This window comes from Scyliorhinus canicula, chromosome 11, assembly GCF_902713615.1.
Source record: "Scyliorhinus canicula chromosome 11, sScyCan1.1, whole genome shotgun sequence".
In the NCBI taxonomy this organism is placed as follows: Eukaryota; Metazoa; Chordata; class Chondrichthyes; order Carcharhiniformes; family Scyliorhinidae; genus Scyliorhinus; species Scyliorhinus canicula.
This window is the reverse complement of record NC_052156.1, coordinates 147,661,614-147,676,066: the sequence shown is the minus strand read 5'-3', so window position 1 is coordinate 147,676,066 and position 14,453 is coordinate 147,661,614. Positions and strand designations below refer to the sequence as shown.

Here is a 14,453-nt window from a genome sequence, read left to right as displayed (position 1 = left end):
TCAATCGATACAAAAGCCATGATTTTCTATGGGGAGTGTTATAGAGTGTAAGTATTATGCATCTTCTGATTTAAATCCATTGCTGATGTCATCACTACGTGCTGTGGTGTCATTAGTTGTTGTTGTAGTTAGCTGCTTAGATTTGTATTTAACTGCAGTTAGCTCTACTTAATTTCAGTCCTGATAGATATTTCAATGTTTAACCATTTTTGAACAATACAATAAACCATTACGTTTTTGAATCCATACAATATTTTAAACTTTGTTATTCTGATATATTAAAGAAGATTAACTTTCACAATGCCTTTTGACTACCTTCTAGTGGCCAAGTTGCCACATCTTTTTGGCAACGAGAATAAATAAAAATTGAGTTTCAGTACATTAAACACCAAGTTTTGCTAAGTTTGCCAATGGAAGACAAGTTAGCAGCAGTATGGTTATCTTTGGCGAGTTTGTGGAAGAGAATGAGAACTGTAGTGAATAATTGGAAAGGTTAGAATACTCTTTCTTGGCAAATGAGATTACAGATGAGGCAAGAACGTGCTCAATTCTTTTGAGTGTGTGTGGGGTGAAGATTTACAAGCTAGTAAGAAATGTAATCACACCACAGAAGCCAGGGGCATTTCATTTGTGGATTTAATTACACTCATTCAGAATCACCACAATCCTAAACCCTCAGTAATTGTTTCAAATTCCATAGTCTGTCTCGGAAGATGGGTCAGTCTGTAGCTAATGTTGTTGCTGACTTGCACTAGTTCTCTGAACATTGGGGAAGTTTTGAAGACATGGGGCGGGATTCTCTCCTACCCGGCGGGCGGGGGGTCCCGGTGTGTTGGAGTGGCGTGAACCACTCCGGCATCGGGCTGCCCCAAAGGTGCGGACGTCTCCGCACCTTTAGGGGCCAAGCCCTCACATTGAGGGGCTAGGCCCGTGCCGGATTGGTTGGCGCTCCGCTGACTGGCACGAACGGCCTTTGGCGCCATGCCAGCTGGGGCCAAAAGGACTTCGCCGGCCAGCGTAAGTCCGCGCGTGTGCCGGAGCGTCAGCGGCTGCTGACATCATCCTGGTGCATGCGCAGGGAAGGGGGTCTCTTCCGCCTCCGCCATGGTGAAGACCATGGAAAAGGCGGAAGAAAAAGAGTGCCCTCATGGCACAGGCCCGCCCGCCGATCGGTGGGCCCCGATCGCGGCCAGGCCACCGTGGAGGCACCATCCGGGGTCAGATCGCCCCGCGCCCCCCCCAGGACCCCGGCGCCCGCCCGCGCCGCTAATCCCGCTGGTCAGGTAGGTGTTTTGATTCCCGGCGGCGGGAGAGGCTTGACAGCGGCGGGACTTTGGCATCGCAGGCCTGAGAATCGCCGGGGGGGGGGGCTCGCCAACCGGCGCGGCGTGATTCCCGCCCCCGACAAATCTCCGGTGGCGGAGAATTTGGGACACGGCGGGTGCGAGATTGATGCCGGCCCCCGGCGATTCTCCGACCCGGCGGGGGGTCGGAGATTCCCGCCCATGGTTTGGGACAAACTAGTTTGTGGCATCAACACGGACAGCATTCAGCGGCGTTTGCTGGGAGAAGCCACACTTACTTTTAGGAAGTCTGCAGTAATTTCGCAGGACATGGAAATGGCTGCCAATAATGCAAAGGATATTCAGAAGGCCAATGGCGGCAGGCAGGTGTGTGCACTACACCAAGTAAAGAAATCTCAGTTTTTTAAAATAATCTTTATTGTCACAAGTAGGCTGACATTAACATTGCAATGAAGTTACTGTGAAAGGCCCATAGTCGCCACATTCCGGAGCCTTTTTTGGGTGCACGGAGGGAGAATTCCGAATGTCCAATTCACCTACTTTACCCAAACAGGCTCCAGAATGTGGCGACTAGGGGCTTTTCACAGTATCTTCATTGCAGTGTTAAGGTAAGCCTACTTGTGGGAGGAAACTGGAGCACCCGGAGGAAACCCACGCAGACACGGGGAGAATGTGGAGACTCCGCACAGACTCCGCACAAACAGTGACCCAAACGGGAATCGAACCTGGGACCCTGGTGCTGTGAAGCAACAATGTTAACCACTGTGCTACCATCCTGGCTGAACAGCTGGTTCATGATGCAGAATGAGGCCAACAGCGCGGGTTTAATTCCAGTACCCACTGAAGTTATTTATTAAGCCCTTTGACGACCTTGCTCCACGCCTGAGGTGTTGTGATTCTCAGGTTAAATCACCACCAGTCAGCTCTCCCCCTCAAAGAGGAAAGCAATTTTTGGTAATCTGGGGCTATGATGACTTAAAGAGTTGGAAAAGGTGAGGTAATCATTCGTTCCAACCACTTACTTGGTTACACAGAAAAGACTAATGGGATATTGATATGGTGGCCTGAGATTGCCTGGACTGTATATAATTTATGAGGGAGTGCTGTTTAGTCCTAGCTAAGCAGGTCATGGGACTTAGTGGCAGACAGAAGATGTAATTTATGGGGGGATCCAGGTCTGTTGTAGTTTTGCAGTCTGTTATAAGGTTTGAAGTTGAACAACAGTTTTGCCAAATGCTGTTAGGTTGAGAAGTGCACTGGATCTGGTCTTCAAAACCCTCTCCAAAAGTCTCTGTACAGCTAAGCAAATAACCTGTTTTGTTAACTTTAGTTATAAGTGGCATTTGAACTGTTTTGGGTTGCTCAATTGGAATTTGTGGCAGGGTATATAGTACATTCAAGTTTTTTCCTTTTGTTTAAGAACTATTTAACTGATAATTGTAAAGCTGTTAGGTTGATATTAATGTGGTTAATTCTGTGTTTAAATTAAAGTATGTTTTAACATAAAAGATACCTATTGGTCAGAGTCGCCACCCCTGGGGTGAAGTATCCTTTCCTCACAGTTTTACAAATAGAAAATTTGTTTGGGGTTCTCATCCGGCATCCTGACAAAAGTTGGGATCTGGTTCCGTATCCGAACAAAATCTATTGCTGACGTCATCAGGAAGTGCTGTGATGTCATTAGTTGTTGTTGCTACTTTTGAATATTTGCATTTAACTGCCGTTAGTTTTAATTCTTTTCAGTTACTGTTATTTCGACGTTTACCGAGCTGCTCCCGTTTATGAGTCCATATTGTATTTTAAACGTCATTATTTTTATATATTATAGAAGATTCACAATGTGTTTCGACTACCTTTCAGTGGTCAAGTTACCACAGGGAGTTTCTGCGGAATTTGAGCAATCCATTATAGATAAGATAAAACAGGGACTTAACATTGGAAATTGGGCTTTAGGGGCCTTTTAAATACATAGTCAGACATTAAGCAGAATAGATCAGGTGTAACCTTGAATCAGCATTCATACCAAGAAAGTTTTAACCGTATCCCAATAAATTGGACCAGGTCCTCACAAAAAGATGACCTTGCATCCAAAGAAGAAACAGAGCAATTAAGAAATTTGATTGGACAGTTGAACCATGAATTCAGACAAGACCCAATGTGGGTTATGACTTCCTGGAACTTGATGAAACACATTAAGGATAAGATGGTTTTGAGGGAAAATAAAACATTAAAGAAATTTGGAGAAATACAAGTTTCCCGCATTGGTGACCTGAAAGACCTGAGGAAGGAGCTGCGCTCCAAAAGCCAGTGATTCAAAACAAACCCGTTGGACTTTAACCGTGCTGTAAGACTTCTTACTGAAAAATATGACATTAGTTCTTTTTCGTGATACCTCCCATGCAATTTTTCCAGACGGGTATTCAAGTACAACTGATTCTATCAGATTCTTGCTGGGTTAAAACATAACATGTCGTCCCTTGGCCTCGGAAGTTAAGGAAATAAAAATGGTGGTTTAAGTACCCTAGCTGCACAAACACTGACGCTAGTAGAAGTGTTAGAGTTGGTATTGAACTTATCGAACATTCTGGGCACAAACATCCGAATGTTCTTCTTTTGGGATCTACCCGGCTTACTACGCCTCACGAGATCTAAAAGGTTCTCGCGAGACATCGCGATATGAATCCCACCCACTGAGGGCGGGATCATATTTGCCAAAGCTACATATTACACTGAGACAGCTAGTCTCACACGAAAAATGCAGCTCTACTGATCTACCGAAGCCCTGGGATCTAACCCCTTCACCTCAGAGGCCTCAGGTGAGCGCCATTCAGTACTGGTCCCCACAAACAGGAATCAGCCAGAATGGCACATCCAAGGGATTCCTGGAGGCCCCCAGGCAGTTGCTCTCTGGCAGGGTGGCACGCTGGCACAGCTGGTACCATCGGGCACCTTGGCACTGCCAACCTGGCAGGACACCAGGCTGGCAGTGCCACCAGGGTGCCAGATGGGAACTGCCAAGGTGCCCAGGTTGCACTGCCAGCTGGAAGGGGTACTGCCTGGATGCCAGGCTGGCATTTCTCCCACATCGGGGATCAGGACCATGGAGGGCCCTGCCCATATGATTTGGGGTGCATGGAGCCCGAGGAGCCCCTTAGAGGTGAATTGGGGCTTTGGGTGGTCTGTTGTTCTGATCTCCTCCTGCACTGAGAAGTTCTGGCGAGCGGAGCTCCTCAGTGAAGGAAACGCAACAAGTGAGGCTGCAGCGCGACATTCCCTGCTGAGGCCCTGGAATGAAACAAAGTCCTGTGAGACAGCGTGGTGGTTCTCGGCGCTACAGGTGCCAGGAAACACCCGGCTAAACACGCTTGACATGGGACTCTGTTGCAATTCATTTCGATCGGACCCTGTAAGAAACCCGACAAAAGGGTCATTCTGAGAAAGGTTTCCAAGTTTGCCCAGTGAATAACTGTTCTTGATGGCAAGGTGTTCTTTCAACATAGAGTATCACTGCAAAAGTGTTGAGGACTGACCTTGCTATTATGAAGAAAAGAGATCTCTAAAATAAAATGGTAGACACCACTCAGCAGGAATCTTTCTACCTCTGGGAAAGGTTAATTTGCTGCAAGATAGACAAAGCACTTGCAGTTATATTGCTTCATGGATTTAATTTGTAAGCAAGAACCTTGTGTTTCTGTTAAAAGCTTTACCTCTTGAAAATGACCACCAACTGACCAATGTATTGGCACCATGCTGTTTGTGGACTCTGTATTGGTTGGGAATTAATGGGCAAATTTGCAAACGCATGGGTTAAATAAACTGAATTATGTTGTTCTTCAACATACATTCGTCCTTAGGATGTGGGTTACAGAAGCTGAGACAGGAATTTTACCCAAGTCCCTGTGACCTGGACTCAGACTTTGGAGTCACAAACACAGACATACAAACACAAACATACAAACACAGACATACAAACACAGACATACAAACACAGACATACAAACACAGACATACAAACACAGACATACAAACACAGACATACAAACACAGACATACAAACACAAACATACAAACACAGACATACAAACATAAACATGCAATCACTGACACTCTTTGAGAGGAAACTAGAGGCATCACCCTCAGCACTTCATTTTGTTAGTATAATTTTCTCCAATATAAAGGTTCCGGGGAACTGTCAAGATCTCATAGTCTGACCTTCTTTTGGGCATCGAATCAGGAATTCCCTTCAAACACTCTATTTTATCATGGATTCTACTCACCCAATTAATCCCCTTCCACAGCCCATGCACACTCTACTCTTCCGTGTGCTCTACTCAGCCATTTCTTTACTGCGCCAGATTTTGGTTTGTAACACAATTTAGAAACATATTCATAATCTTTGCTTCACACAGTGCGCTTCAAAAATGTTTCCACCACCCTCAGTTTATGTGGTGGAGGAAATGGTGGGGCAGGGTGCGCGTAATGACTGTTCTCTTAAAACTTTGCAAGTGTACCACTCAACAGAAGCAGGTCTGCTCAACACAGCACCAACACACAAAGCACCACGAGAAATAAAATGGCGTTTGTTGTCAGGTTTTAAGAGAACAACTTACCCGTTTTCCTTCTGCGTACAGAGGCTTGGAAAGAAAAGAATCGGAGCGTTAGGATGGAATGGAAGAATGAGTGGCAATGTCTACAAGACTGATTCTAGAGGAAAGGGTTAGTAATCCATAAAAAAGTACACAGAACATTCAGGTTAAGGAGACACACACATTCCGGACAAAGAACTGTGCCAATAATGCAGGACAAGGAACACTTGGAGAACATGACAGTCCTACTTCATAGTGCAATATCCTTCTGTTTATTAATGTCATACCGATGAACTAAAACACTGAAAGATTTATTGGTGTACCACGGAGGTAAGAGCATGGTAAAAACAAAATCAGCTCCTCACGTTAAGAGTTTGGATTGTACACGCCCCATGCTTTATGGATGAGAAAAATGTCAGGAAATGAAAAACAAAACTTTGCGGTATCTTGCATAAAATTAAGTTTGTGCTGATCAGACTATAACACTCACATTTGAGGGAAAGATAGAAGGCCGTTGCATTTGCTGCGATATCAGCCTAGTTCTGTACACGAGTGTTGGGAACACAGGATCTGCTATCCTCGAATACATTCACAGGGTATGCATTTTCAGCAATATACAAGGCAGTCCCTATTACAGTGTACAGAATCTGCTATTCATTATTAGATAGACAGGGGCAGCTATTCCCTATAATATAAACTGTTCTACTATTCTCTGCAACATACAAAGAGTCTGCTGGCCTATTTAATAAAGGAGCTGCTACTCTCTATGTTATATACCAGTGCTGCCGTTCTCTATGTTCGCTCTGATATACACAGGGCCTGCCATTCACTATAACGTATATCATTGACTATAATATGCATAGGGCACTCTAATCTCCAAAATATGTACGTAGGCAGCTATGCTATATAGTTTACACAGAGGCTTATCTTCTGCATAATTTCCTCAGGGTATGTTATTCTGCACACAGGATGCAGGATCAGCAGTTCTCGATAATATATAAAGAGGTTATAATTCTCCCAAATATACATAATGATTACTATTCTCCGCAATACATGCTATTATTCCTTCTAATACATACAGCAAGCTGCTATTCAGCATACCATAAACAGGGGCTGCTCTTACCATAATGTGCTCAGAATTTTCTATCTTCTATGTACACCAGAGCTGCTACTATCTACAATATGCTAAAGGACTACCATTCACGATAACATCCTCAGGAGCTGCTATTATCTATAATATACAAAAGGTTCCTCTTCCCTATAATATACATAGGATGAGGGCTTTCCTCAAAATATACAGCAGGTTGCTAGGTGTTGTAACACACATGGGGGCTGCTATTCCCTAATATATTCAAAGCGTCTGCTGTTCCTAATAATATACACAATTGTTGCTATCCTCTTTAACCCAATGTGTGCTTGTTCCTACAATGTACACAAGGGTTGCAATTCTCAAAAGTATACAAGTGCTGGTATTCTCTACAATATACACTGAGGTTGCTATTCCCCATTAACAACACAGGGCCGGGATTCTCCAATCCAGCGGCTAAGTTCTGATGCCGGAGTGAAAAGCGGCGCCAACCACTCCAGCGTCAATGGTCCCCGATATTGAGGAATGCTCCCCTTCTTAGGGGGCTAGGTCGGCGCCAGAGTGGTCCCCGCAGCTCCAGCTGGCGCGAAACGGCCGGAGCCAGATCACGCTGCGGCCGGCGTGATTCCACGCATGCGCGGGGGTACCCTTCTCCGCGTCGGCCCCTGGGCAATATGGCGGAGCCCTACAGGGGCCCGGCATGGAGGAACATAGGCCCCCACGGAACCAGCCCGCCCGCGGATCGGTAGGCCCCGATCGCGGGCCAGGCCACCGTGGAGGCCCCTACTGGGGTCGGATCCCCCCCTGCCCCCACTCCAGGACAGCCCCCGCAGACACACCTTCCAAGTCCCGCCCTGTGGGACCTGAGTAACCCACGCCGGCGGGATTCGGCCGAACTCGGCGGCCACTCGGCCCGTCGGGGCCCAGAAAATTGCCTGAGGGGCCGCTTTCAACGGCCCCCGACCGGCGCGGCGGCGATCCCGCGGGCGCTCGGAAATCGGTGCCGGAGACTACGTGAGCCGGCAGCGGGGTGCAATTCTCGCGTCCCCTCGGAGATTCTCCGACCCAGCGTGGGGTCAGAGAATCCCAGCCAGGGGCTTTTATTCTCTAAAATATGCTCAGGGTTCCTTTTACCTATACTGTACAGGAGCTTCTATCCCTTAGAATATATATACAGGGGCTCCCATTCTCAACAATATATAAGACTCTGCTACTCACTATAAAGTTCTCAGGAACTGTTATTCTCTATAAAATTCCATATCTACCTTTCCCCAATCACACGAGCCTTGCAGTGGTGGTCGCCTGTTACGATTCACTCAGGGAGTCCAATTTGCTGTGGCAACATGCATTTATGCATGCACATTGTAGTCTGGAGCGATGGATAGTGAATGGTAGAGGCTCCAATGTACTGTCCATCACAGGAATATCTCCTGCTCTACCTTTGGCCTGTGTTGGAAGCATTTACAGGTTCACATTATGTGTGGACTTTCCTTGGTCACCAGCTCCTCAGGTAAGGCTTGAACCCGAAGCTTCTGGTTCAGAGGCAAGGCTGCTACCCAATGCACCACAATATCTATGGCTTGTGTATACAGGTAGAAATGATAATTCGCTATCCTTGAGATCCCAACTCTCTTTTATCTTGGAAGTCAATTAACAGTTTAAAGCACAATGGTCCACAACCCAACGTTTTCAACACTGTTTGGGACATTGGAGACTCACAGTCTTTCCACAATTAGCACACAGGGTGCTGCCATTGTCTTCAAGTGTGAACGCCTTGCATCTTCCTCCCGCTGAAACAAACTGTGCTGTCTTAAATCTCGAATAATCAAGCCACCCAGATTTTCTGTCAGACAGACTTTAGAACAGATCACGTGATCCTGTCATTTTACCTTAAATTAAAGACATAATAAAGTCCCAAAACATAACAATTTTATAAATCTCAGAATTGCAACATCATAGGCTACAATTCCCCATCCTATACACAGATAGTCCTCTAGAACACATGCAGGGGCTGCTATTCTCTGCAACAGTGTTTATCAAACTTTTTTCTCTGGACCTACTTTTCCCAACCGGCCGACCTTCGGAAACCCATGCCAGCTGACTCTCGCTACCCTCACCGGCCGACTTTCACCACACACACTACGTTTGTTTACCTTTAATGAGAATGGAGAGCCTGCTTGGTCCTCATGATCGCATTTGAATCATGCTCAAAGGAGGAGAGGGCAATGCCCACTGCAGCCAGTTCCTTTGTGCCGCCTTCATCTTTATGGAAATGGAAAATCCAGTCTCGTGCATGTAGGTCATCATGAAGGTCATTAACAACAAAATGCTTGTTTTACTCAGCACTGGTTACTCCTGGGAGTCCCTACTCCAGAATGCTGACAGCCTCATGGGCTTCTGGCATGTTTTTACTATGGTCTTACAGGTCAGCTACAGCAGCGTAGTCTTTTAATTTGGAGTTAACTGTATCTGGGGTCTCAACCTCAAAAGGAATTTTTCACCAATCACTTCTCTTTCAAAGTCTGAAACTTCTTCTATTATTTACCAGTACTTCCCTGCATGTAACACACATGGGCCTTGCATCCTTATTGGCACAATTGACAAAACCATACCTCCTGAAATCATTGTAATACTGCTTTGATCCCAAGGTCATTTTTTACTTTGTGGGCTGTTAACCAGAAGCCCTGGAGCTCTGTACAGAGCTCATACTAGCACTGCTCTGTCCTGCCCTGGACTCTCCTGTGCAGCTCTCTCCAGAAGAATCTGTTGTGAGACCCTGTCCAGTATATACACTGCCTATTGGAGTTTCTGGCCATCTCTTACTTTTAGTAAAATGATCCATCTTCACAGTCCTCTTGCAGGCTGCTTGAAAATGGAATTTGCTCTGCTCTGTGATTTGGTGCCAAAAGCATGTGTGTGGAGGGAGCTTGATGTCAAGTGTACATGCAGGACGCGTGACTTGCTCTCTGGTGCCACCTCTGGCCGGAAGACTGAACACAACCCCATTTCTTTTCATTTAAAAGGTGGCAGCCGCCACCATTTTCAATTTAAAAGCCAGTAGCGGCCATTGGGCGCTTCTCCTGCGATTGGGCCCACCGCGGGAATGGCCGAACGATTGCTGTGCGACCCTCCTGACTCCCGACCATGACCCACCCACAGGTCGCAACCCGCACTTAAAAAAATCCTGCTCTATAACTTATAATGGTGCTGCTCTTCCTTGTAACACTAACATGGGCTGCTGTCCCCATTAAAGTGTAGGAGCCACTACAATATGGATTGCCTTACAAATAACACAAAAGCAGCAGTCTTGTATAATAAACACTCAGGGTGGAATTTTGAACTTGCATTGGCCGTCAGCAGCAATTTTTCCTGCTGGCAGCCCACCCCTGTCAATGGGCTTCCCAGCGGCGTGGGGTCGTTACAATGGGAAATCTCATTGACAAGCAGCGGGAAGATAGAATCCCGCCTCCAGTGAATGGCACGTGGCCGAGAAATACACTGCCCGGGAACTAGAGAATCCAGTCCATTGTGCACAGGGGCTGTTACTTATTAAAACACAGGGATTGTTATTCTCTATAATTGAGGACATGCTGTTTTCTACAATATATTCAGAGGCTGCCATTCTTTATAACTGACACCAGAGCAGTTATTCACCATAATATCCATGGGGACTATTATTCTGTTTGACATCCCATACCCGGGGCTGCTGTTTCTCAAATTATACACTTGCTTTGCTGTTTCCTGTAACATACACAATGCTCGCTATTCCCTATGATATACACTGGCTACTATTCTCTATAATCTAAACAGGATGTGCTATTCCTTCTCATATACTATGAGCTGCTATTCTTTATTATACACAGGGGCTGCTATTTTCAGTAACATCCGCAATCTTTTCTATTTTCTATAATGTCCACAAGGACTGTTATGACATACAATATACTCAGGAATGCTATCCTCTCTGATATACAGGCACTGCCATTGTCCCTAATATATGCAAGAGCTGCTATTCAGTATGCAATAAACACAGGACTCTCATAATATACACAGGGGCTGTTATTCTCTACATTGTATACAGGGGCTGCTATTTTCGATAATACAAATAATGGCTGCTGTTCCCTAGAACAAGCAGGAGCTGCTGTTTTGATTAAAATATACAGAGGCTGTTATTCCTTAAATATAGGGTGGTACTATCCTCAATGTATCAAAGGGGGTTGTCATTCCCTCTAACTTACACAGGGTCTGCTATTCCCTTAAATATAAACAGGGTTTGTTACTCTCCAAATGGGGGCTGGTTTAGCTCAGTTGGCTGGACAGTGATGGAGAGCGAGGCCAAAGAGTGTGGGTTCAATCCCCATACCGGCTGAAGTTATTCATGAAGGCCCTGCCTTCTCAACCTTACCCCTCACCCGAGGTGTGGTAATCCACAAGTCACATCACCACAAGTCAGCTCTCCTCCTTCAAAGGGAAAAGCAGCCGAGGGTCATCTGGGACTATGGTGACTTTACTTACTCTAAAATAGATACAGGAGCAGCTCTCCCCTATAATACACACAGGCTTTGCTTTTCTCTATAATATATATGAGAGGCCATTCTCTACAATACATGTAGCAGTTGCTATTCTCTAAAATGTACGTTGGATGCTATTCTCTGTAATAGACACTCAGGGCGAGATTCTCCGTTGCCCGACGCCGATATCGTAATCGCCGATCGGGCGGAGGAGAATCCCTTTGATGCTGAAATTGGGAGCGGTGCCTATTTTCGGATGCTCCGCCCCTTCTGAAACAGCATCATCGGGGAGTACGACGCACGCCATTGGGAAGGCCTCAGTATGTCACCTGAAGGCCGTCTCCCGATGCTCCGCCCCCAATGTGCTGGCTTTCCAACGCCGCGAGACATTTGTGCTCTGAGTTTTTGGCAACCTCGCTTGGCGGCTGTGGACTGTGCCCAGCGCCGCCACAGTTGGTGGGGGGAGGGGAGCTGTTCTGCTGGCCGGGGGGAAGAGGAGCTTCGGCGGGGGCTGGGGGTACTGGTGGGGAGTGGTCCGGAGGCAGGCCGGGTCCGTGCTGAGTCTGCGGCAACGGACTTGGCAATTCTCCGGCCGTTTATGTCTGGATCACTGGGAGTTTTACATGGCACGGCTGCTAGACCCCCACCGGGAGGAGCATCAGTGCGGGGGCAGGGGTGGCATTTTCATCGTAAAACTAGACACTTCCTCCAGACATAGCCTCAAAATCAGAGAATCTCTAGTATACACAGGGTCTTCTATTTGCCACAATGCATGCAGGGCTGCTATGTACATGATAGATTGAGCCAGCAATATTCTCTAATAAACATAAGCCCAGTTATTTTATAACAGAGAGTAGCTGTGAAGGCTTTCTCAGGTCTGAAATCGTCATATTGTCTGTGTTCATAGCCCAGGAAATAACAAGCAACGGGAGCCTGGGACCATCAGGATGGGAGTTGTGAAAGGACAGTAGTCTCTTTCCCGCCAGATCTTTTTTTCAATTGTCAAACTAATTTTGACCCTGACTGAATCAAAACTATAAAAAGAATTGAGGCAGCAGGCTGTTTTCAGTGAGCTATGGCCAGGAGAAGGAGCTAGGAGATTCAATTTTTCTCTCCCACTCCAACCCTGTGAATTCCTCCGAAACACTTGCTTGCGTTGCAGTTCCGTGACACGCCACCTACACGATCATTCAACATCCTGATATATACATCATGTACCTCGTATGGTTGTATGAAACCAATGAACATGCTCCTATTCAATGTGTCTCATTTACATGATTTATTCAGGAGTGGGGTGTTTGACTAATACCTCATTCCGCTCAATGCCTGATACTATATGCTGAAAATAACACAACTGAATCATTTGTCTCCCTGCTCGTCAACAACTCTGCCAACATGAGTCAAAGTTAGTTTGATAATTTCTTTAAAGCATCAGTTGTTGTAATGAGAGAATTACTAAGTGCGTCCTTGTTGATACACAGTCTCTGGCTTTGACGCCCTTTAAGTGATTATTTTCTACTATCCTGCAATTCATCCCCTTCCAATTTTCTGACATGGCCCTTGGCAGCAAGTACCGGTGAGCTACTCGACAATGGAGGATGTCACACATCAAACCGCACACTGCACTTGCACTTTGCCTCACAGGGGTCGCGAGTGACGATGAAGAGTAGGGCAGCTGGCCAGATTCTTTCCTATCTTAGTGCAGGGGTTACTGGCATCAGTGAGAGTGCTGTCAGAGAGTGGAAACTACAAGATTTGGGCCCTCGTTGTACTTACTGCTTCTACTAGGGTGATGACTGGCCGAGGGCAGTTTCTTTCCTTTCTGTATCATCCACCCATTCCAACCAACCTCCCACACTTGTCCTCATTTCTCTGGTGGTTTAGGGGGTTACAATCTCCTGAAGACCAACAGTCTTCGACAGGTCACCCAAAAGTCAGAACTAGAGAGGGTCTGGTTTAGCACACTGGGCTAAATAGCTGGCTTTTAAAGCAGACCAAGGCAGGCCAGCAGCACGGATCAATTCCCGCACCAGCCTCCCCGAATAGGCACCGGAATGTGGTGACTAGGGGCTTTTCACAGTAACTTCATTTGAAGCCTACTTGTGACAATAAGCAATTTTCATTTTTTCATTTTCAGGTGCCTATTTCACTCTGGTTGGCATCACGCCTGAGCCAGGGAAAGTCACTGGATAGCAGGCAGGGGGTAGGTATCCTGATTTATTTTGTCTGAGGCTGTGTGGGTTTATATTTTTTTGGGTTGGATACGATCAGCATAAATGTGTTTTTGGGTGATGTTGCTGAGGGGCAGTGGTGAGAAATAGGAGCAGGTTCAAAGATAGATCCATGGAAAACACAAGAGGAGCAGGAAGAGAAGCCACTGCACCATGTAAAATTGTTTTGCTTTTCTATTTTTCTTACCAAAGTGGATAACTTTGCATATCTTCACATTATATTCCATCTGCCATGGTTCCAGACCACTTAATCTGTCTGAATTGTTTTGCATCTTCCACGCAATTTACTTTCTCATCTAACTTTGTATGAGCAGCAAATATGGATACAAGGCTTAATTCCCTCATCCAAATCATCAGTATAAATTGTAAATAACTGAGGCCACAATACTAATGCGGCACTCTGTTAATAACTATGTCAGCCTGCAAATCGCCTGTATATTCCTACTCTCTAATTTCTGCCCTTAATACTCCCCCATCTATGTTAAAGGGGCTGATTTAGCTCACTGGGCTAAATCGCTGGCTTTTAAAGCAGACCAAGCAGGCCAGCAGCACGGATCGATTCCCGTATCAGCCTCCCCGGACAGGCGCCGGAATGTGACTACTAGGGGCTTTTCACAGTAACTTAATTGAAGCCTACTCATGACAATAAGCGATTTTCATTTTCATTTTTCATTAAAATATGAACCCCAATTCCACAAGCCCTAATTCTGTGTAATGATCTCTGGTATGGCAAATCA

The 14,453-nt window shown here is 46.0% G+C and overlaps 1 protein-coding gene across 1 annotated transcript in view; it reads right to left on the bottom strand.

Annotated features, from left to right (window-relative positions):
- The window catches only part of shank3a (SH3 and multiple ankyrin repeat domains 3a), a 1,085,379-nt gene that overhangs the window by 87,664 nt on the left and 983,262 nt on the right, over positions 1-14,453 (bottom strand). Inside the window, exon 21 of the mRNA XM_038811689.1 lies at positions 5,915-5,938. Within this exon, the coding sequence (XP_038667617.1) occupies positions 5,915-5,938 (24 nt within the window). The remainder of the gene's footprint in view (positions 1-5,914; positions 5,939-14,453) is intronic.